The 24,323-nt window shown below is 54.1% G+C and overlaps 1 protein-coding gene across 2 annotated transcripts in view; it reads right to left on the bottom strand.

Annotated features, from left to right (window-relative positions):
* The window catches only part of LOC115082181 (deoxyribose-phosphate aldolase-like), a 47,302-nt gene that overhangs the window by 10,649 nt on the left and 12,330 nt on the right, over window positions 1-24,323 (bottom strand). The window contains exons 3-7 of one of the 2 annotated variants that reach the window (XM_029586435.1): window positions 16,915-17,062; window positions 10,639-10,734; window positions 10,286-10,420; window positions 9,235-9,363; window positions 1,727-1,839 (exon numbers count right to left, since the gene is read on the bottom strand). In XM_029586435.1, the coding sequence (XP_029442295.1) occupies window positions 1,727-1,839; window positions 9,235-9,363; window positions 10,286-10,420; window positions 10,639-10,734; window positions 16,915-17,062 (621 nt within the window). The remainder of the gene's footprint in view (window positions 1-1,726; window positions 1,840-9,234; window positions 9,364-10,285; window positions 10,421-10,638; window positions 10,735-16,914; window positions 17,063-24,323) is intronic. The other variant, XM_029586436.1, reaches the window with a different exon arrangement.

Below are 24,323 nucleotides of genomic sequence, written 5' to 3'. Positions count from 1 at the left end.
AACGAGAGGCGCTATTAACCGAAGGGGGTGGGGAGGAGGGCCCAGCAGTTTCCTCCGGCTCGGGTCAGAACCAGGACAGGGACCTGGCGGCAGCAGCCTTCGTTCATAAATACCCGGGGGGTTTATTTCCTCTGTCCCATGCCCTCCCCCCCTTCACGTCACCGGGGATCCTTCCAGATCCCTCCAGCCACAGGACCTCGCCATCGCACAGTGGTTTGACTACACCCAGGGGATGCGAGTGCCGCCTCCGCAGCCTCGGGAGGACCGAGTCTGCTTCACCTCCAGAAAGAAAACTTGATTTAGCCACTGTCAGAAACAAACACCATTAGGTCTTATCATTTCTACTTTGCTTCGTTTTTCTTGTTTTCTTTTTTTTTTTTAAAGGATCAGGACCGCAGTGTCTGTCACCCTCCTCTGCTGGAGTCAGAGAAATACTCAGGGATCGCAGGTGCCACACCAGTGTAAGAGAGGGTGCCTTTTCAGCTTTTTTTCTCTGACTCCATCTGCTGGAAGGGAGACACAACCAGCGGTCTGGACCGATCCTGTTACGTACAGGGAACACCTATTTTCCCCATCCCTGACTTCAGAGGCGCTGAGAAGATGAGATGGGATCAGGCTAACTCCATCAGGGGACTTTGCAGATTCTGAATCTTTCCTCGGCCGTCGTGTACTGGGGAAGCAACGATACCACCGATAGCAAATGTCCCCCTAAATGGAGCTCCGACCTCCATGTCATACGAGCGGTCTCAGGTGCCCTTTCAGTGAAATCAAACATCGTGACCCTAAAGCTCACCTCGCAGCCTTGCACCTGGAAGGTAAAGCGGACGACACTCTGAGCATCAGAAGCGACATTTCCTCTCCACAGACCGTCAAACCACCCAGGGTCAGGCGGCCGAGGTGAAATCCAGAACCAGGCTAACAGGGATGAAGGCAAAACTTCCAACGCGCCCCCCCCCCCCCCCCCCCGTCTACCCTAAGGGGTGCCCTTCCCCCACATCAATAGACCGTGCCACAAAACTAGCGTCTGAAGCCAAGACCAGAGCCAGGTCACCGCCTCCGTCATCCACGGAGCACATCCGGCTGCTTCCGCCAAAAACGCGAAAACTCGCACCGCACCCACTTCCCACGGCTCCAGAAACTCTCTGCCTCCTCCCCACAGCCTTCCCTCGGTGTGCTTAATAAGTTCACCTCCCCGAGGATTCGCCTTCTCCTGCTCAACGTAAGAGCGCTCTCTGGAGCTGGGGTTTCCCCCACTGAAAACCGACGTGTGTGTGTGTGTCCTCGAGCGTCGCTCGGGCAGGATTAAGCTCCCACCGTGCCGTCTGCTTCTCCTGCTCCAGCCACAGCTCATCATTCAGTCCCACGACTCGCCAGCCCTGGCCTTCCTGCTTCAACGTCCCCTTCTCTATTAAGCGAGGACGCGGCAGAAAGCCGTCTGCTCATTAAAAAGAAGCCTTCCATGCACCTCCACTCGGAACAAGGGGGATGGGGATGTCCCCTCCCACCCACTTCACAGTCACTTCCCGCTAACAAAAGATCAGAAATTCATTCTGCGAAAAGTAAAATTAAACATTTATCTTAATCATGCGATTCACTTGCGCTGTGTCTCAGAAAAGCCATCTCTGGTAATAGGGGGTTAAGCCCGTATCTTAAACTGGATTATCTCCATTTCCAAGAAGATGCATGGGGTATTTAAAAATACATAAATATATATATATATATCTACCTTAATACCAGTTTTCTGGTGGAAGTCCCTGATGGCTCGCACCATTACCAACGCCACAGGGAAGATTGCATTCACCGCTTCTTTCCCTGTGGAAGTTTTGATGAAATCAGAACCTGGGGAAGGAAAGCAGAGGGCCGGTCACATAAGGAAATATTCTCAAGTTTTACCCGCTCCTTGTAATGTCATGTGCAGGACTAGGAGGTGGAGGGTGGCACGTGGAGCCCTTCCCCGCACCCCACGGGGTAAGGCCAGGAGCGGGCTCTGCTGACCCTGCGCTCACCCCCTCCTCCCATCACCCTAAGAGGTTACGCGACCTTCCACCGCAGTCTTCCTGGCAACAAAACGAGGCCTTTTAAATCCTCCCTGGTAGCAGGGAAGAGATGCTGCCAGCAAGCCAGCGGTTTCCTGCTTCGGACGTTTAATAGGTGGAAGCGGGGGCAAGGCCTGCTGTTTCCCGGGAGAGCTGCTCCTGCGACGCCGAGCGGGGAGGGGGCGGGCCTGACACAGGTTGGTTTCTGTTTCTCACTGAAGAACCGGTAAGAGGAGGACAGGGAAGGTCAAGCAGTACCCAGCGCACTGGTGAAACAAGGCAAGCTGTGCAGACACACAGTGTGAGGGGCGGACGATCGGGGCGCATCCTCCCTTAGCAATGCATTTTGCGCCTTTCAGCTGGTCGGGAGCTTTTGTACATCCTGTAATTACAAGTCTCATTAAAACTCCCATTAAACAACAGCTGCCCTTGTATATGGTTTTTCTAATCAATTTGGCCAAACAGAATGACTTTTAATCAGCTGTTGATAAAAATAGAAGATGAAATTTTAATTCTAACAGATTAACCACAAACTGAAGACGGTCTTCAAAATCCATCTCCTTCTATTCTCCAGTGGATTTAATGACTATTCAGCAACTCATTACTAAAGAGAACAAGATGAACATTTTCCAGTTCATTAAAGAAATGTACTATGTATTTTTGCATTGTCCTCATGATTCGTTACAGGGAGTCTTAATTACAAGATAATGGATAATGGTTATTAAGTGCAGACTGTGGTAATGAAGCTTCTATTCATTTGTGAGCCTCAGAGACTGCGAAGGGGGCAAAATAAAATTACTAGCTTCAAAAGATTAACGAATCAAATTATTATTCAATTTTCAAAATCTCATTCAGATGTCGCCGAAACAAGCAGAGATTAAAAATGAGCACTTCTTGTAAGCAGTGCCTTCACTTTCCCGGAACAATATCTTCTGCCATTACCAGAATAATCAGCTTAAGCTGCGATTATTAGCAAAACGTATCGTCAGCTCGGCATTCTGCTCCAGAAACGGCAGAGAGGTGCGTTTCTGGGTTTTTATTTCAAGTAAGGCGGCCTTGCTCAGCGGGTCTCCCCAGGTAGGGAGCAAGCAGCCGCGGGAACTCGCTCACGGCAGACATCAAACTCCTTCGGTCTATAAGAAGGAGGAGAGGGTGAGAGGCAGGGCCCCTGCCCTGAGAATGAGAAGACGGGGGGGGGGCGAGGAAATCTTTCTTCCATCTTGTGACTGCGCAGCCGCGTCCTCGACTACCGTCGTCCACCTTCCTCCGATTTCCAGAGCGACTCTGCTGGGAGGGGGTGCGCCGAGATTTTGGAAAGGATCCTGGTCTTACGCTGGTGAGCTCTTCCCCCGAACACAGGGGCGGGCGACTTTTTTCGGCAGCTAGAGACCCCCAAGCTTTCTCCTGCTTCACGGTGCTCCCGTCATCAGCTTCGCTGCGACTTCTGTGATAAGGCAAACGTGTGCGAGAGCAAGGGGGAGCCTGGGATGCACAGCAGGGCACGGTGACAGAAACTCTGGAGGGAGCCTCTCCCTTTCCAAACCTGTCACCCTACACAGAACGGACAGAGGCACCGGGGAGAGAGGGGGGCACTTCAGATCCCAGTTTCTTGTGAAAAGCACGCGACACGTGTGAGCACGCCACCAGTGCGTAATCTGTATGTGAGCTAACGTGGCTTACACTAGTGAGAACTCCCAGCTCCAATACTCGCCAGCGCAGCGCCCGGAAGCTTCTACGTAAAAGCTTGCACGCTCTCGCAGTCGTGGGTGGATCGCACCCAATGACTTCCATTCTTTTTACTCCGAAAACCTCCCGGGTAGAACTCCTATTTTAAACATTTTCCAAAAACCCAGCCCGCACACTTGCTTGTCACTAGATCCAAACTGCTGCGGCTGCTGGTGCGGTCGAGCTCCCAGCCAGCGCCCACATAAAGCAAGAGAGAAACGTCCCGTCCCGTCCCCCCCCCCCATTTCCCCCCAGCAGCTCGAGCGGGTCCAGGGACAATGCAGAAAGCCGATTATTCCACAGCACCTGTTAGGAGGAGCCTCTGGAGACCGCTCGGCAGCGTTGCAACTGCTAATTATCTTTAAAGTGACTGAATGCCAGTCCAAATTTGCTTTTAGCTAATTGCCAGGTTTGAATGCGAGCTCCATCTTCATCACTCGTATCCTGCCTGACTTGGCGAGAACAGAGGCTGCACCGAGTCTACGGCTGGTCCCGTCCGTCCCGTCCCCCCGGCTGTAGGACAACCCTGGAGCCAGAACACACGGCCCGAACGCTTGCATTCCCAGCGTTGGGGCCTGCCTTGCTCAACGATGGCCCTTGGCAGTGACAAGGCCTAGAGAGCTAAACGCCTTCCCCCCGGCACAGAGAGCACAATCACCTTGCCAGAAGTTAGTGGCTGTTAATCTTGCAGGATCCGTCACAATGCCCGCCACGTTAGTTAATAATATCCCTGTCTTGAGAACTCATTAATAGATAACGTCTGCTCGCCACGGCTCAAGCTATTCCGTAGAAATCTCTCTCTCTCCATGAAGGGAAGTTTGATGCCTTCCTAGAAATTGATGTCTCCTTTATAAATCAATCAATGAGGCAGATCGATGTCCGAGCTCGGCGTCTTATCGACCAGTGGGGTAACGCCTGCATGGGGGGGGGGGTGTGGACGTCCAGCGCGTGCTGAATCGGATGAGAGAGAGACGCGCGGGCTCGACGACCGATGGTTTGAAACCGTTTCAGACATCAGCTCCGTTCCTTAGAAACCCTTTCCCCGCTGGAACCACGGTGCGTCAGGGCCCAGCGCTTCAGGGAAGGAGGAAGTGCCATCCCCACCGCCGGGGAGAGCAGCGCCCGGCGCGCAAGCTTCAGCGGGGGCAGCTCTGCTCCATGATTTTCCCCGCAGGGTTCACCCCTTATTCACTTCTGTGCTACTCTGCAGATAAAGGCAGAAAAGAAAAGAAAAGATCTATCCACACCTCAGTAAAAAAATGTTTAACATTTCCACTCTGCAGTTAGAAAGTTATGCCCCAAAAAATTCAAAATGAAGAACCGTGGAAAAGATAACGCAGGTCCTCTGAAGCTCCTTCACAGAGGCGCCGATGGAATAAAAGTGAGAGAAGCGCGTATGCTAAGCATCTCCCGGGCCGGTGCAATGGTATCAGGCAACGAAGACAAACCTGCCGCCTTGGGTCCCCACACAAGTAAAAATCTCGCATTTATAACAACAGATTTTACATGAAAAACGACATTCAAAGATAAAAATATCACTTACAGCAATGCATGTAAAGATACCTATTGTATGTCCACCAGAAAACCCTGCTAAAAAGAAAAAAAAAAGACACTTGGAGCCCATACGGTATTAGGGCTATTGTAACGCGTGTTGGGTGTAGGCTTGGCACTCAAAGCCAAGAATAAAGTGAATTACAATTACAAGACAGTAAGCCCCCCCACACCAAAACAGCACTAAGTACCAGCACTCAAAAGGGTTACAACCTCACCCATGAAAAGGCAACCAGGCCCTAAAACACCAGTACACCTCCTATTAGAGAACAGAGCAAGTCTAGCTCCCATAGAACCCTACACAGTAACTCCCCGCTAACAAAATTCCTCAAGTCCAATCATGCGTGCATCACACAGACACAACCTCACCAAATACAGAATAGAGAGACCAAAAGGTAAACATGAAAAATATGTAGACAAAAACTGAACAGGAAATCATGACATTAGATTCTGGATGCAGCACAACAATGGGAAAAAGAGAAACACTGCCATTCTTCATAAAATATCAAACAATAAAATCAAGAAATATAAAATATCAATAATAGTAAAAGCATACTAGTGAAAAGAATATTTCAAAACAGCTGATATATAGAATATCCAATAATTAAAAACTCAAAATTTTAAAATAATGTTCCAACCTCCAAAACAATATTGAAAAACAGCACACGTGTCAAATAACACCCAATAATTAAATCTAACAAGGATATAAAATCAACTACTCTCCCCTCCTGGGAACGTTTGATTTCCTGATGCCCTGAGATTGTCGAGGATTAGCTGATGGGGTGGGGAGTGGGGATTGTTGTGAACAAACTTTCTCCTTCTCATATACACACACACACAAGCACACAGGCTCTCCCATACATGCACACTACCAAACACACACACACATGCTCTTTTGATCCCACACCCACCCTCATTCTCTCAGACAGGTCCCCTCTCTCTCTCTCTCTCTCAAAGACACACAGATTCCTTGTCTCACTCACACAAACCCCCCTTCAGACAGGCTCTCTCTTAGCACACATGCACCCTTGCTCCCTCATACACCCAATCCCTCTTACTCACACACATCCACATACAAGCTCCCTCTCTCACACATACACACAGATTCCTTGTCTCACTCACACAAACCCCTTCAGACAGGCTCTCTTCTCTTACCACACATGCACCCTTGCTCCCTCATACACCCAATCCCTCTTACTCACACACATCCACATACAAGCTCCCTCCCTCTCTCACACATACACACTCCCTCATAGAGGCTCCCTCTCTCTCACAAACATCCTCATACAGGGTCCTTCTGTCTCGCTCTCTCACCCCCACACACAGACTCTATGTCTTGACCATGCATGCACACACACAGGCTCCGCTCCCTCGCTCTCTCATACACACACACACGCACAGAGGTGCCCTCACATACAGACACACACATACTTCCAATCTCTTGCTCACTCACATAGGCTCTCAGTCTCATTCTGGGCCTCCCCAGCCTCTCTCTCTGTCTTCTGCTAGGGCAGGATGGGCTCCGGTTGTAGCCCCATCTCCAAATCTCAGCTGCGAGGAGGATGGGCTCTGCTCGCAGCCCCACACGGCTGCTCTTTGCTGATCCTAATGGTTGGCACTCTCGGCAACTGCCCAGTCAGCCTAATGGAAACACCCAGCCTGTGTCTCTCATACTTTCTTTACCCACATGGTAAAAACTGAGTTAACTCCTGACACGGTAAGTTAATGTTATGTTAATGTATCCGAGGTTAACAAACCTGACACAAACCAGAAAATGCGCAGACACACGAGCAGAACCGTGCAATCAGCCTTATTACGTTGGCCCATGAGCATGGATGCAACAGGACTGATGCCCAGAAACCCTGATCCAAGTGCATAAAAATTAAAGGGAGACCTCAGCTGGGGGGTGAGTAAGGGGCAGTAGAGTCCCTCGGGCACCCAGCGCTCTGCTTGGACTCCTGGGTCAGAGAGGGAATGAAAGTGAACTCACAGTTCTGGCGGCAGTGCTTGGCCAGCGCGGCTTCTGGACTGCACAGGCCGGCACCAGCCCCCGAGACGCGCGCTCACTTTCATTCCACCTCCGAGTCAGACGTTAAACCTCCCGCAGTAAGGAAAGAGGAGTCAGGCCTTCAGAGCTTTCTGCACCGCCCCCGCATCAGGGGAGGAATAGCTAACGCTTTCATGGAGTTTGCACGGAGGGGCGTCAGACCGAGAGTAAAGTCACATGCGTGTAGACAGGAGTAAGCCCGCACTCAGCCTCGCCCCCAGAGCCACAGAACTGCGCACCGGATCCGGGCAAGCAGAGCAGGGAGGCTCGCATTTTACTGGGAAGGTTATTGCTTCGTTTGGGCTTTTCCCCTCAAGAGGTGCGCGGTAATGGTTGCGTTGCGTGAGGTTTGCTTGTGCTGCACTGTGTGCGCTGGCTGCGATCCGCTGACACTGGGCGATCGGCGGGCTACAAACTGAGGAAACAAACAAATAAGGAAGCCCGGGTCATCGCACAGCAAAGGCAGGAAGAGCGTCTCGCGTGCACGACAGCCCTGCCCGCAATACCGTTCAGCGGCGGATAACCGGCTCTGGTATCCCACCTGCTAAATCCGGGAGAAGCAAGGTGCGAGAAGGGAGAGCGGGTCACCAAGCGAAGCTGCGGGAGGGCTTCCTGCGCGGCCCAGCTCTGACCCAGGGATGCACAGACCTCATCCCACCTCCCACTCTCCTCCCCGTGCTGTACCGGGAGCAGACCTCTGTGGCAAACGGCAGGGGCTGTGCTAAAGCGATTCAAAACCCCCTTTCTTTCTTTCCAAGCTACAGTCTGGTTCTCAGCACGGCCAGAGACGGGGAGGACAGCGGCTGAGAGACTCGTGCCAACGTCACCACCTCAGTGGTAGACGACCCCAGTCCTCCTGCTCCTACTACTGGGCTGGCTGAGACCAAGGGTCCATCAAGCCCAGCATCCTGTCTCCGACAGTGGCAGGTCCAGGTCACAAGGACCCAGCAAATCCCAAAGAGTAGACGCACTATTTACTGCTCACTCCCAGAGAGCAGCAGTGGCTAATAAAGGTTTATGCAATTTTCTTCCAGGTTGTCCAACCCCATTTTAAACCCAGCTACGCTAATCGCCACGTCCTCTGGCAACAAATTACACATTTTAATTGTGCGTCGAGTAAAAAAAATAATTTCTCTGATTTGTTTTAATTGTGCTACCTATTTCCTTCATGGCATGTCCCTTAGTCCAAGTACCATTGGAAAGAGTAAATAACCATTCCCTATTTACCCATTAACCTTACTCAATGATTTTATAAATCTCTATCCTATCCCCCCTCAGCCGTCTCTTCTCCAAGCTGAACAGCCCTAACCTCTTCAGCCTTTCCTCATAGGGGAGCTGTTCCATCCCCTTTATCATTTTGGTCGCCCTTCTCTGTACCTTTTCCAGCTCCAGTCTATATTTTAGGGATGAGAGGAGCAGAGCTACATCATAGATATATCCAGAGGTATTATGATATACACTGTTTTATTTTCCATTCCTTTCCAAATAACTCCTAACATTTCAGATCTGAAGCTCAGTTTTTCCTGTGGATTGAGTTCTGGCTCAGTAAAATGAAAGACCAGGGAACTCTCACTGTCTCCTGGATCCTAAATTTCCCTCCCCCCCCCATACCTACGGATGCCAGGAACTATCCTGGCTGCTGCTCGTCGTCCTGTCTGTGTAAGGGCCGCCATTCTTCCAGTCTTCACTGGGATTACCAGAGGGCTCCTGCTCTCGTCCCGCTGCACAGGGGAAACCACAGCAGGTCCATGCAGGCAACGGAACAAGACCAGGACCGGCTCAGGCGCCTCCTGAGGCATCGAGAACGACTTTAGTTACTCAGCGACCCCTCTCGCGGGGTAAAGCAGAAAGCGGGGGGAAGAGCTTGCACGCTACCTGCCATCATGGCCACCAGGCTGGCCTTGTAGACGTTGGTCAGGGAGCCCAGGTCTCCGGTCCCTAGGATGGTTTTCATGTGGGCTTCGCCGCAGGCCTCGTGGAACTGGCAGATTTCGTCGTACAGGGCTGTGAAGGAAGCGCGTTTAGCACTCTGACCCAGGGCAGGAATCACAAGCTGGCATCCAGCGTCCCCCCCGTCACACACACACCCCCCCCCCCCCCGCGATGCTCCCTCCCCCCTCCCTGCACAGGTCAAAGGACATCGGCGGGAACGGCAAAAGGGAGGAACACGAGAAAAAGAAAAAGCATAATTTATGTATCAGCCCAATAAAATGTGCCCTGACCTGCAATGAATCCTCCCCGACACCAGGGGGCCCCAAACTTTGTAAGACATAGGGAATTGCAAATTTACGAAAGGGCCCCTTGGGGTTTGCTGAGCTGGTGGGGAAGGGGGGGGGGACACACGTTTAGCCCTTGTGTGGATTTGAAATGCTGGGAACGTGGGGAGGCAGGGGGGGGATTTCTCGGAAGCTGGCAACCCTACCCTATCCCTGGGAGTCCTGCCTCCTCTCCTCCCTCCAGCTGCCTCCCCCTCTTCAGCATCTCCTGCTCTTCTCCTTGCCTTTCTTTTCTGCTCTCCCCCCATTCTCTTCCCTCCTCTCCACCCCTGGCATTTCTCCTCATTCCTCCCCCTCCTCCCTATAGCACAACGGCACCCGATGGCTGTCGACCTTCAGGCCCAGGCCCCTCTCGCCGCACCTCTGCTAATGCCCGGGTTTCCCCCCCCCCCTCTCTGCACCTGCCTACAGCGCCCCCTGCCATCGTGGGGGGGGGATGTACAGCAGGGAGCGGGCACGGCAGCCCCTCCCTCACTCACTCCCCTACCTCAGGCGTCCTCGGTTTGTGTGTCGGGGGGGGGGGGGGGGAGGGGGGTCTGGGAGCCCCATCCAACCTTTCTGCCTTTGCCGATGCCGCTAGGCCTTCCCTCCCTGGGCCGGATCCGGCCGCGGAAAGGGAAGGGTCCCCGCGCTGCCGAGACAGGTTTTACCTTCCCACTGGCCCGTCAGCGCCAAGGTCCTGTTGATAACGACATCGACCTCGGCCGCCCCATCCTCCACGGCCAGCCTGACCTCCTCCAGTCGGGTTTTCAGGGGGGTCTGTCCTGCGGGGAATCCGGTGGCCACTGTCGAGACAGAGCGGGTCCCTCTGTTGAGCACCCCGAGGTGACATCTCCTCTCCCGGCGCAACGAGCAGCTGCCGGGGCTGGCGTAAGCCACGCAACGAGCAGCTGCCGGGGCTGGCGTAAGCCACGCCCCGGCAGCTGCTCCCCCTCCGTTCCCCCGCCCGCCCGCCCCCCCCCGATGCTTTAACCACAGGGGAAAGTGCATCAAAACTCCGTACCTGAAGCTACCGGGATGTTGCAGCCTGCAGCCCCGAGAGCCTTCACAGCGTCGCGCACTCGGGCCGGATAGACGCAGACAGCGCCGGCCGTAACGCCTGGAAGAAAAGCAGGCGCGCACCGATCAGAGAGCACCTCCACCGGCTGTGGACGTTACGTTTTTACGCCCCGCTGCATCCAGCGTGCAGCTGCATTTTCAAACCCTGCACTTAGTTTTGTAGGTTTCTTCGAAAATAACGTTAAGCGTTTTGTCTTCATTCGACCGTCTGGGCCAGGGGTGGGCAATTCCGGTCCTCGAGGGCCACAAACCAGTCTGGTTTTCAGGATCTCCCTAATGAATATGCACGAGAGAGATTTGCATGCACTCTGCCTCAGTTGTATGCAAATCTATGTCATGCATATTCATTAGGGATATCCTAAAACCTCGACAGGTTTGTGGCCCTCGAGGACCGGAATTGCCCACCCCTGATCTTGGCTAAACCGCAGCAGACAGCGGGCTCCTTCCTTTCCCTGTGGCCGTTAGTCCCGCAGCACGGGACAGTCCAGGCAGCATTACTGCGGGCTGGCCGCAGCGCGGCACGACCTCTAGGCCTGGCCACAGGCGAGGTGACATTTCTGACTTCTCGGTGACCCTCGTCTGTGGGGGCCTGTCCTTCCCTAACCCCAGAGTAAACCTTTAGTAAATCAGGCCCCGAGGTCACACGCAGAGCCGAGCGTTTACATTTAGGATTCTGTTTTCACCTGGGGGGGAAACACTCGGCACTGATCTCAGAGCTAAATTCAGGAACATTTTCAGCCGAAAACGTAAGAGCCTAAGGGAAGCGCCAAACATTTGCCTCCTAGAAACGTTAACACCTACTGATGAGCCGCCTCAGCCAGATAATTTATCCGGTCAGCCAGACAGACGTATGCGCATAACTTTAGAAGAGCGGTGCAGCTGCGCCGCTGGATATGGGCTCAGTTTATCTACCTCCAGTTTATTAAAACCTCATGAGAAGTAGAAAGCGCCAGGCCCTGTAGCTGGGAGGACCTTGGGTTCCATGTTCCAGTCATCGCCCAACAGCGACCCCTGCTGGGCGGCTTCAGGATTCCCGACTGCAGGCTTCCGGGAGCAGCCCCGCCGCACAGACCCCGGCCGAGGACTCCCACTGCCATCACTGGACTAGAGCGAGTGGGAAAGGGAGATGAAAGGGGTAACCCCCCCCCCCCCCCCCGACAGCTGCAAATGGAGGCTCAGTGCCCCACAGCCCACCCAAAGGTCAGTTCCGAGTGACCTGGAAGCCGAAAGGTGCAGGAGGAAGAAGCCGGGCCAGAGCAGCTCCTGCAGTGAAACAGGAGCTGCCGGAGGGAGTCCCGGCCTCTGCTAACCACCACCACAGCCAATCAGATTTACAGGGCACCGGGAGGGGGGCGGTCATTCCGCAGGGCGGGAGGATGCTGTAATACCACCACCACAGCCAATCAGATTTACAGGGCACCGGGGGGCCGGGGAGGTCATTCAGCGGGGCGGGAGGATGCTGTAATACCACCACCACAGCCAATCAGATTTACAGGGCACCGGGGGGGGGGGGCGGTCATTCCGCAGGGCGGGAGGATGCTGTAATACCACCACCACAGCCAATCAGATTTACAGGGCACCGGGGGGCCGGGGAGGTCATTCAGCGGGGCGGGAGGATGCTGTAATACCACCACCACAGCCAATCAGATTTACAGGGCACCGGGGGGCCGGGGAGGTCATTCAGCGGGGCGGGAGGATGCTGTAATACCACCACCACAGCCAATCAGATTTACAGGGCACCGGGGGGGGTCATTCAGCGGGGCGGGAGGATGCTGTAATACCACCACCACAGCCAATCAGATTTACAGGGCACCGGGGGGGGGGATGCTGTAATACCACCACCACAGCCAATCAGATTTACAGGGCACCGGGGGGGGGGTCATTCAGCGGGGCGGGAGGATGCTGTAATATCACCACCACAGCCAATCAGATTTACAGGGCACCGGGGGGGGTCATTCAGCGGGGCGGGAGGATGCTGTAATACCACCACCACAGCCAATCAGATTTACAGGGCACCGGGGGGGTCATTCAGCGGGGCGGGAGGATGCTGTAATATCACCACCACAGCCAATCAGATTTACAGGGCACCGGGGGGGTAATTCAGCGGGGCGGGAGGATGCTGTAATACCACCACCACAGCCAATCAGATTTACAGGGCACCGGGGGGGGTCATTCAGCGGGGCGGGAGGATGCTGTAATACCACCACCACAGCCAATCAGATTTACAGGGCACTGGGGAGGTCATTCAGCGGGGCGGGAGGATGCTGTAATACCACCACCACAGCCAATCAGATTTACAGGGCACCGGGGGGGGGGGGGGTCATTCAGCGGGGCGGGAGGATGCTGTAATACCACCACCACAGCCAATCAGATTTACAGGGCACCGGGGGGGTCATTCAGCGGGGCGGGAGGATGCTGTAATACCACCACCACAGCCAATCAGATTTACAGGGCACCGGGGGGGTCATTCAGCGGGGCAGGAGGATGCTGTAATACCACCACCACAGCCAATCAGATTTACAGGGCACCGGGGGGGGGGGGGGGTCATTCAGCAGGGCGGGAGGATGCTGTAATACCACCACCACAGCCAATCAGATTTACAGGGCACCGGGGGGGTCATTCAGCGGGGCGGGAGGATGCTGTAATACCACCACCACAGCCAATCAGATTTACAGGGCACCGGGGGGGTCATTCAGCGGGGCGGGAGGATGCTGTAATACCACCACCACAGCCAATCAGATTTACAGGGCACCGGGGGGTCATTCAGCGGGGCGGGAGGATGCTGTAATACCACCACCACAGCCAATCAGATTTACAGGGCACCGGGGAGGTCATTCAGCGGGGCGGGAGGATGCTGTAATACCACCACCACAGCCAATCAGATTTACAGGGCACCGGGGGGGGGGGGGGGGGGGGGGTCATTCAGCGGGGCAGGAGGATGCTGTAATACCACCACCACAGCCAATCAGATTTACAGGGCACCGGGGGCCGGGGGGGTCATTCAGCGGGGTGGGAGGATGCTGTAATACCAACACCACAGCCAATCAGATTTACAGGGCACCGGGGAGGTCATTCAGCGGGGCGGGAGGATGCTGTAATACCACCACCACAGCCAATCAGATTTACAGGGCACCGGGGGGGTCATTCAGCGGGGCAGGAGGATGCTGTAATACCACCACCACAGCCAATCAGATTTACAGGGCACCGGGGGGGGGGGGGGGGTCATTCAGCAGGGCGGGAGGATGCTGTAATACCACCACCACAGCCAATCAGATTTACAGGGCACCGGGGAGGTCATTCAGCGGGGCGGGAGGATGCTGTAATACCACCACCACAGCCAATCAGATTTACAGGGCACCGGGGGGGGGGGGTCATTCAGCGGGGCAGGAGGATGCTGTAATACCACCACCACAGCCAATCAGATTTACAGGGCACCGGGGGGGTCATTCAGCGGGGCGGGAGGATGCTGTAATACCACCACCACAGCCAATCAGATTTACAGGGCACCGGGGGGGTCATTCAGCGGGGCGGGAGGATGCTGTAATACCACCACCACAGCCAATCAGATTTACAGGGCACCGGGGGGTCATTCAGCGGGGCGGGAGGATGCTGTAATACCACCACCACAGCCAATCAGATTTACAGGGCACCGGGGAGGTCATTCAGCGGGGCGGGAGGATGCTGTAATACCACCACCACAGCCAATCAGATTTACAGGGCACCGGGGGGGGGGGGTCATTCAGCGGGGCAGGAGGATGCTGTAATACCACCACCACAGCCAATCAGATTTACAGGGCACCGGGGGGATCATTCAGCGGGGCGGGAGGATGCTGTAATACCACCACCACAGCCAATCAGATTTACAGGGCACCGGGGGGGGTCATTCAGCGGGGCGGGAGGATGCTGTAATACCACCACCACAGCCAATCAGATTTACAGGGCACCGGGGGGTCATTCAGCGGGGGCGGGAGGATGCTGTAATACCAACACCACAGCCAATCAGATTTACAGGGCACCGGGGGGGTCATTCAGCGGGGCGGGAGGATGCTGTAATACCACCACCACAGCCAATCATATTTACAGGGCACCGGGGGGGTCATTCAGCGGGGCGGGAGGATGCTGTAATATCACCACCACAGCCAATCAGATTTACAGGGCACCGGGGAGGTCATTCCGCGGGGCGGGAGGATGCTGTAATACCACCACCACAGCCAATCAGATTTACAGGGCACCGGGGGGGTCATTCAGCGGGGCGGGAGGATGCTATAATACCACCACCACAGCCAATCAGATTTACAGGGCACCGGGGAGGTCATTCAGCGGGGCGGGAGGATGCTGTAATACCACCACCACAGCCAATCAGATTTACAGGGCACCGGGGGCCGGGGGGGGTCATTCAGCGGGGTGGGAGGATGCTGTAATACCACCACCACAGCCAATCAGATTTACAGGGCACCGGGGGGGTCATTCAGCGGGGCGGGAGGATGCTATAATACCACCACCACAGCCAATCAGATTTACAGGGCACCGGGGAGGTCATTCAGCGGGGCGGGAGGATGCTGTAATACCACCACCACAGCCAATCAGATTTACAGGGCACCGGGGGCCGGGGGGGGTCATTCAGCGGGGTGGGAGGATGCTGTAATACCACCACCACAGCCAATCAGATTTACAGGGCACCGGGGGCCGGGGGGGGTCATTCAGCGGGGCAGGAGGATGCTGTAATACCACCACCACAGCCAATCAGATTTACAGGGCACCGGGGGCCGGGGGGGGTCATTCAGCGGGGTGGGAGGATGCTGTAATACCACCACCACAGCCAATCAGATTTACAGGGCACCGGGGGCCAGGGAGGTCATTCAGCGGGGCGGGAGGATGCTGTAATACCACCACCACAGCCAATCAGATTTACAGGGCACCGGGGGCCGGGGGGGGTCATTCAGCGGGGTGGGAGGATGCTGTAATACCACCACCACAGCCAATCAGATTTACAGGGCACCGGGGGGGGGGGGGGGGGGTCATTCAGCGGGGCGGGAGGATGCTGTAATATCACCACCACAGCCAATCAGATTTACAGGGCACCGGGGGGGTCATTCAGCGGGGCGGGAGGATGCTGTAATACCACCACCACAGCCAATCAGATTTACAGGGCACCGGGGGGGTCATTCAGCGGAGCGGGAGGATGCTGTAATATCACCACCACAGCCAATCAGATTTACAGGGCACCGGGGGGGGTCATTCAGCGGGGCGGGAGGATGCTGTAATACCACCACCACCACAGCCAATCAGATTTACAGGGCACTGGGGAGGTCATTCAGCGGGGCGGGAGGATGCTGTAATATCACCACCACAGCCAATCAGATTTACAGGGCACCGGGGGGGTCATTCAGCGGGGTGGGAGGATGCTGTAATACCACCACCACAGCCAATCAGATTTACAGGGCACCGGGGGGGGGGGGGGGGGGGTCATTCAGCGGGGCAGGAGGATGCTGTAATACCACCACCACAGCCAATCAGATTTACAGGGCACCGGGGGGGGGGGGGGGTCATTCAGCGGGGCGGGAGGATGGTGTAATAAGGCAGGGGACTGCGTGAGCTGTGCAGGGAGCTGGCGGGTCCATCACAAGCTACCATGGCACACAGATTGCTTTATGAATTAAAACAGGAAGCCCGCCCGTAAGGGGGAAGCTGCTTGTTCCTGGCTTAAATGCTTCATCCTCTGCAAACTGCTGGTGCTCTCCTGCTATGTTAATAACCAATATTATTATTCACCCTGGTGCAGGCTCATCAAAAGCCGTTCACTCCGTGGCTTCAGCCCCCGCTGGTGTCGCGGTGCCTGCTACAGACCAGGAGAAATGCGACCTTACCAGCTACAAATCAAAGGCGCCAGACGCTGCAGGTGGACAGCCCGCCCGACATCCTCCGGCCCGCCGGCGCTCCCTCCCGGCGTCATCGACGTGCGCAACGCCGGCGGGCCGGAGGCAATGGCGAGCACGCCCGAGGTAGGCGGGCAGCTACGGTGCTGGTTTGCCCACCCCTGCCACAGTGCTACACACATACATGAGAGCACGCCCGAGGTAGGCGGGCAGCTACGGTGCTGGTTTGCCCACCCCTGCCACAGTGCTACACACATACATGAGAGCACGCCCGAGGTAGGCGGGCAGCTACGGTGCTGGTTTGCCCACCCCTGCCACAGTGCTACACACCCACACCGAGGTACCTTGGTCATGCACATCCATGGCTCTCAGGAGATCCTCTCTGATTGGGCGCTTGGCTTTGAAGCACAGGCGATGAACGTTTGAAGCGGTGTCATCGCCCGACAGCGTGGTGAGGTCTATGCAGGTGACGGCCCTCAGCAGCCACGCAGCCTTTTAGCGAGGAAGAAAAACGCAGCGTTAACAGCGCTACACAATCAGTTTGCGGGGAAGCCGGGGAGGGATCCAAGACTCGTGCATTAGCTGAACGCACTTACGTCGGCCACCAAAAGCTACGTCCGTAGGCTCAGCAGCATTCCAGCAGCAGCGCGTTATGAATCTACGCATGTAACTGACGTTTTCATAAAGCGCTCACAGAACTGCACGCCGGCGCCATGAGGAACTGCCTTCAGCCAAACAACCACCTGACGTTACAACGCTACTTTATTTATTTTTTTATTTAGGGGTTTTTATATACCAAGTACGTAAAAATACATCACCGCGGTTTACAATTAACAATAATTAGCAACAGGCTTTACAGATAACAGGTATATACGATAACAGGCAGTACAGTTAGTAAACCATAAATTAATATAATGTTTTACATACAAAAAAAATGATTTCGGAAGAAACTAAAAATCATTTACGAACTAACACAACAACTTTAGAGCATAATATTCAATAATAGAGCTGGTAGAAGCCACAGGACGTAAATTGAACAAAGGAATATTCTATTATTTTGAAACTAATTGAAGGATCCTAATCAGGGATAGTGCGGGAGAACAGAGAGAGGATTAAATTTTTGGGGAAAAATATAGGGTCGTAGGGACAAGGAGCAGGGAGTTAACGTGGGTAGAATATTAATTGTCAATTCAGATTAATCAGATATCATAGTGTGAAGGCTTGTACTTATGCAGCCCCCTCGCGTTGGAAAAGTCAGGTGGCTTTTGTGAGTGCTCAAAAGTGCGCACGTAACTTTGAGCTAGGAGCGCTGCCAGCGACAGGGCCACGGGTCAGCAGTGTGGCCACAGAATATTTGGTGCCACTTAGGGCGCTGGAGCAGGGTGACTCTCTGCAGTCACCCGCCCTCTTCTCTGTGGTCACTACCTTGGGATGTATTTCATATGCTCCTGGCTCAGCTTTTGAAAATACACCCCAAAATGACATCAGAAAAGGAAAATTAGTTTCTTACCTGATAATTTTCGTTCCTGTAGTACCAAGGATCAGTCCAGACTGCTGGGTTATGCCTCCCCTCCAGCAGATGGCGTCAGAGAAAAGCTGAAAAGCACCCCCTAGATATACCGGAGTGCCACCTGCCATCCTTCAGTATAAGAATATCAAAGCAGATTGAAATATATATATATATATCACTCATGCCGTAAAATGGGTTTTGTTTTGGGGTTTTTTAAGAACCCATGACTAGAACAAATAGAACATTGCACTGAAAATACCATAATTGAACCTATACACATAATCACACTCTGCAGAATCAAAAACCGGAAGGAATCAAAATAACAGAAAGAATACGAGCAGACTCTCCCATATGAAAAAGACTTGGGCGGGCGTCTGGACTGATCCTTGGTACTACAGGAACGAAAATTATCAGGTAAGAACCTAATTTTCCTTTCCCTGTACGTACCAGGATCAGTCCAGACTGCTGGGACGTACCCGAGCCGCCTTAAATGGGGTGGGACCCGGAGAGTCCCGCTCGAAGTGCACTGCTGCCGAAGGAATCGGCCGATGGACCCCTGACATCCAACCGATAATGTCTAGCAAACGTGTGCAATGACTTCCAAGTGGCTGCAAATCTCCTGGGCGACACAAACTGACTTTCAGCCCAGGATGCCGCCTGAGCCCTGAGAGAGTGAGCTTTAAGCCCATCAGGTACAGGACGACCGTCACAGATGTATGCAGAAGCAATCGCGCCCTTCAACCAACGGGCGATAGAAGTCTTAGAAGCCTGAAGTCCCTTCTTAGGACCATTCCACAAAACGAACAGATTATCCGATCGTCGAAAATCACTAGTCACCTCTAAATACCGCAAAAGTGCCCTGCGGACATCCAAGCGTTTCAGGTCACGAACAGAACGGAGATCCTCCTCAGAGAAGGCAGGTAGCTCCACTGACTGATTTACGTGAAAAGCCGAAACCACTTTTGGCAAAAGGAAGGAACCGTCCGCAAGGACACTCCGGACTCAGAAATACATAAGAACGGCTCCCTGAACAACAACGCCTGTAGCTCCGAAACCCGACGCGCTGAAGCAATAGCCACTAGAAAAACCACCTTGAGAGTCAAATCCTTCATAGTAGCTCGCTTGATAGGTTCAAAAGGTGGAGCGCAAAGACCTCGAAGAACCGAATTCAAGCTCCAAGATGGACAGGGCGCCCTTACTGGAGGACACAAATTCTGAACCCCGCGTAAAAACTGAGCAACATCCGGGTGACAGGCCATAGAAGAACCGTCAATTTTGCCCCGTAGACAGCCCAGGGCCGCTACCTGTACTCGAAGAGAACTGTAAGCTAGTCCTTTTTGCAGACCGCCCTGCAAAAACGCGAGGATATGGCCTATAGATGCCCTCCTTGGAGACACCCCCAACTCACTGCACCAGGAAGCAAAAACCTTCCAAACTCTAGAATAAGTGAGGGACGTTGAAGTCTTGCGAGCTCTAAGAAAAGTAGAAATTACAACCTCCGGGTAACCTTTCTTCCTCAGTTGCCTCCTCTCATAAGCCAAGCCGCCAGACAAAAGCGATCCGCTAGATTGAAAAATACTGCACCCTGTCGTAGAAGATTCGGGAGATGCGCGAGACGCAAGGGACCGTCGATTGCTAGGTTGACGAGGTCTGTGAACCATGGCCTTCTTGTCCACTCCGGAGCCACGAGGATAACAAGACCTCGGTGGGACTCTATGCACCTTAGAATCTTTCCCACCAGAGGCCACGGGGGAAACAGATAAAGAAGTATGCGGCGAGGCCACGGAAGTGCTAGAGCATCCACTCCTTCTGACCCGTGTTCTCTCCTTCGACTGAAGAAACGAGCTGCTTTGGCATTTAACTGAGTCGCCATGAGATCCAAGCGCGGCGCTCCCCACCGGCGAACTATGAGTTGCATCGCCTCGGGGGACAGTTCCCATTCTCCGGGATCCAGATATTGTTGACTGAGAAAATCCGCCTGTACGTTGTCCACGCCAGCAATGTGAGAAGCTGCTATGCGGGTCAAAAAACGTTCCGCCCAGGCCAACAAACGACTCACTTATGCGGCTACCGGATGACTTCTCATGCCCCCTTGCCTGTTTATGTATGCCACAGTTGTCCTTGCGGTGCACCAATGGGAGAAATTGACACAAGGCTAGACGGATCGACCATGTGGCTTGCCGAGGGGCCATTGACCCTGCACTGCTCTGGATTGACAGACTGCTCCCCAGCCGGTCAAACTGGCATCTGTCATAACTATGACCCAAGGTGGCGGTTCCAAGTCCACCCCTTGGAGAAGGTGGTCCGGGGATAACCACCAACTGAGACTGGACCTCGCGGGCTCCAAAATTGGTAAAATCAGATGATAGTCCTCCAACGTGTGGTCCCAGCGGGAAAGCAGCGCCCCCTGAAAAGGGCGCATATGAGCAAAAGCCCAAGGAACCAGTTCCAGAGTAGACGCCATATGTCCAAGCACCTGTAAATAATCCCAGACCGTAGGCAATGGAAGGTCCAAAAGGCCCCGCACTTGAGTCATTAAATTGACCATCCGCTGCCGCGGTAGAGACTTTCCCCGCCGAGGTATCGAATCGGGCTCCCAGAAATTCCAACTGCTGGATTGGGATTAGGTGACTCTTCACAAAGTTGATTACCCAACAGAGCGCTTGTAGTTGGTCCACGACCGATTGAACCGCTAACTTGCAAAGCGCCTCCGACTTTGCCCGTATGAGCCAATCATCCAAATAGGGATGAACCAGAAACCCCTGGCGGCGAAGGTACGCTGCGACGACTACCAACACCTTGGTGAATATTCTGGGGGCTGTCGCCAGACCAAACAGCAGGGCGCAAAACTGATAATGCTCCCCCAGAACCATGAACCTCAGAAATCTCTGATGATGCTCCTGAATTGCTATGTGAAGATACGCCTCGGTTAGATCCAAAGAAGCCAAATACTCTCCCTTGTGGACAGCCGCAATCAACGATCTGAGCATCTCCATCTGAAAACGTGGGATGCAGAGGGCTCTGTTGACCTGCTTCAAATCCAGGATTGGACGAAACGTACCTTCCTTCTTTGGAACTACGAAGTAAATTGAATATCGACCGGTATGACGTTCCGCAGTAGGAACAGAGACCACCGCCCCCAGCGCTCGAAGGCGATCCAGCGTCTGTGCTATCACCTGTTGCTTCTCGGGAGGACCGCAGGGAGATATCAGGAACAGGTCGCGGAGTGGACGAGCAAAATCCAAAACGTAACCATGACTTATAATGTCGAGGACCCACTGGTCTGATGTTATCTTGACCCACTCCTTCAGAAACAGGGACAGTTGACCCCGATGCGCGGAGTGAAGGAATGGGTCGGCGCCTCTTCATTGTGTCATCTTATTGGAGGTGAAAGCATGCGACGCCCCCGAATGCTGAGGCCGTCTACCGCGAAAGGAAGGAGTCCAAGCTTGCGATCGATATGCCTGTTGCCTCTGAGGGAAGGAAGCACCCCTTCCCCCACGGAAATGACGTTGCCCCCGAAACCGGCCCCTGGAAGTGCTGAAGGGACGAGATTGTCTGGGCTTGTCTTCGGGTAACTTATAAACCTTGTTATCCCCTAAGTCCTTCATAAGCTGTTCCAGCTCGTCCCCAAACAACCATTTCCCTCGAAAGGGAAAGGACCCTAAACGGGACTTAGAGGAAGCATCCGCCGCCCAGTGTCGAAGTCAGAGGAGCCGTCTCGCGGAGACTGCCAAGGACATATTTTGTGCCGAAGTCCGAAGAAGATCATATAAGGCGTCCGCAGTATAGGCGACCGCAGCCTCCATGCGGTTAGCCTGCTCTGCTTCTCCCGGTGGGAGGTCCTGGGCTGTAAGTAATTGCTGAACCCAGCGAAGCATGGCCCGCTGCATGAGACTGCTACAGACCGCTGCCCGGACGCCTAATGCAGATACTTCAAATATACGCTTCAATAAGATCTCCAGTTTCCGATCCTGGAGATCCTTAAGCGCTGTTCCCCCCCGTTACGGGAATGGTAGTGTGCTTTATCACGGCCGTGACAGCTGAGTCCACTTTGGGAACCTTGAGGAGATCCAAGGACTCAGTAGGTAGGGGTACAACTTATCCACAGCCCTACCGACCCATAAGGAAGCCTCTGGAGAGTCCCATTCCTTCGAGACAATCTGAAACAATTTAGAATGAAAAGGGAATGTCTGCGGAGGCCCATGGAGCCCCGCCAAAACAGAATCCCCCGGGGAATTATCCCCCTCCAGCTGGGGCGCCAGAATTTCCAGTTCCTTCAACACCTGTGGGATCAAGTGCTCTAGCTCGTCCTTACTGAACAACCTAAGAACCTGAGGATCATCCCCTTCCACTGTCACTTGACCGTCCAAGTCCCCTCCCCCCACGAGAGACAGGGGGTCCTGGGAGGGATCCAAGGGCTCTGGGAGCTCAGCGTCCGCCTGAGGACGGGGACAACGAGCCCCTGCCCTCCCCTGGTCCGGGACCACCTTAGGGACCTTAGGGGAATAAGGCCCCGAATCCTCCCAGCCAGCTTCTGCCTCTAGAAAGGCTTTGTGCATCAAGAGCACAAACCGGGAGGAAAACGGGGCTGGCCTCTTTAAATCCTGCCCCGCGGGCCTGGAGGGGTGTGGGGGGATGAGGAGCCCCGAAATCGCCGACGCGCTGCGGGCTTAGGGCCGGAGGAGAGTGAGGAGGAAAGTCCCCCTCCTCCGACGCTGCTTCCTCCAGGTCCGGCGTGGCCAAGATGGCCGCCGCTTCTTTCTCGATTGGGGGCGGGGCCGGCCTCTGCCCCCGGAACGATGCGACTCTCCGCGGCCGCGAGGACGAAGACCCGCGGGCAGCGCTCGGCCCCCGAGAGGGGTCCCTCGCCCCCGGGAAGACATCGGGAGCAGAGACCCTCTCGGGAAAGTCACGCCCCCGCACTCCCGCAGGCCATGCAGGCCGAAGACCGTGGCATCCCGGCACCGATTCCAACCGAGGCAAAAACAGGAGAGCTGCCCCACAAGGTAAATCGCGCCGGGTGAGGAAGCCACCCCCTCCGGAGTCCCGGCACCCTCAAGCAGCAGGCCGGAGCTGAGCAATACGGAAGATACAGCCTGCCACCAACAGGACTTACTTGGGCTGTCACTTGCTCCTTTAAAAAGAATAATTTTTTTTTTTTTTTCACAAGCAGCCTCCGATTATAAGGAAGCCCCCTTCAGAGCCCAAGGCTCTGACATATGCAAAAACTGGGGGGAAGAGTGACCGGCCCACCGGTAAATACTCCCCCTGGTCACCTAGGGACTGACTAGCTCCGGGAATGAGGCTTTACATAGAAACATAGAAATGACGGCAGAAGAAGACCAAATGGCCCATCTAGTCTGCCCAGCAAGCCTCACACATTTTTCTATCTCATTCTTATCATTTTCTCTTAACTCTTGGTTCTATTTCCCTTCCACCCCCACCATTAATGTAGAGAGCAGTGATGGAGCTGCATCCAAGTGAAATACCTAGCTTGATTAGTTAGGGGTAGTAGGGGTAGTAACTGCTGCAATAAGCAAGCTACACCCATGTTTATTCCCTTTACCCAGACTATGTCATACAGCCCCTATTGGTTGTTTTTCTTCTCTCCTGCCGTTGAAGCGGAGAGCCATGCTGGTTATGCATTGAAAGTGAAGTATCAGGCCCTTTTGGTTTAGGGTAGTAACCGCCGTAACAAGCCAGCTACTCCCTGCTCTGTGAGTGCGAATCCTTTTTTTTTTTTTTTTCTTCTCCCCTGCAGTTGAAGCTATTCTGGATATGCGTGAAGCCTCAGCTTTTCTTATTCCCCTGCTGTTGAAGCAGAGAGCTATGCTGGAAATGCTTGATGTATCAGCCTCTCCCATGCCATGAAGCAGAGAGCCATGCTGGATATGCATCGAAAGCGAAGTATCAGGCACATTTGGTTTGGGGTAGTAACCGCCGTAATAAGCCAGCTACTCCCCGCTTTGTGAGTGCGAACCCTCTTTTCTTCTCCCCTGCCGTTGAAGCAGAGAACTATGCTGTATATGCTTGGAAAGTGAAGTATCAGGCTTATTTGGTTTGGGGTAGTAACCGCCGTAACAAGCCAGCTACTCCCCTCTTTGTGATAGCAAATCCTTTTTTCCACATTTCCTCTTGCCATTGAAGCTTAGAGCGATGTTGGAGTCACAGTAAGCATCTGTATGTTTATTTAATAAGGGTATTGTCTCCGGGCAGTAGCCATCGTTCTGGTGAGCCACC

This window comes from Rhinatrema bivittatum, unplaced genomic scaffold (genome assembly GCF_901001135.1).
Source record: "Rhinatrema bivittatum unplaced genomic scaffold, aRhiBiv1.1, whole genome shotgun sequence".
NCBI classification, from domain to species: Eukaryota; Metazoa; Chordata; class Amphibia; order Gymnophiona; family Rhinatrematidae; genus Rhinatrema; species Rhinatrema bivittatum.
Note: the sequence above shows the minus strand (reverse complement) of the source record. Positions and strands in the feature narration are given on the sequence as shown.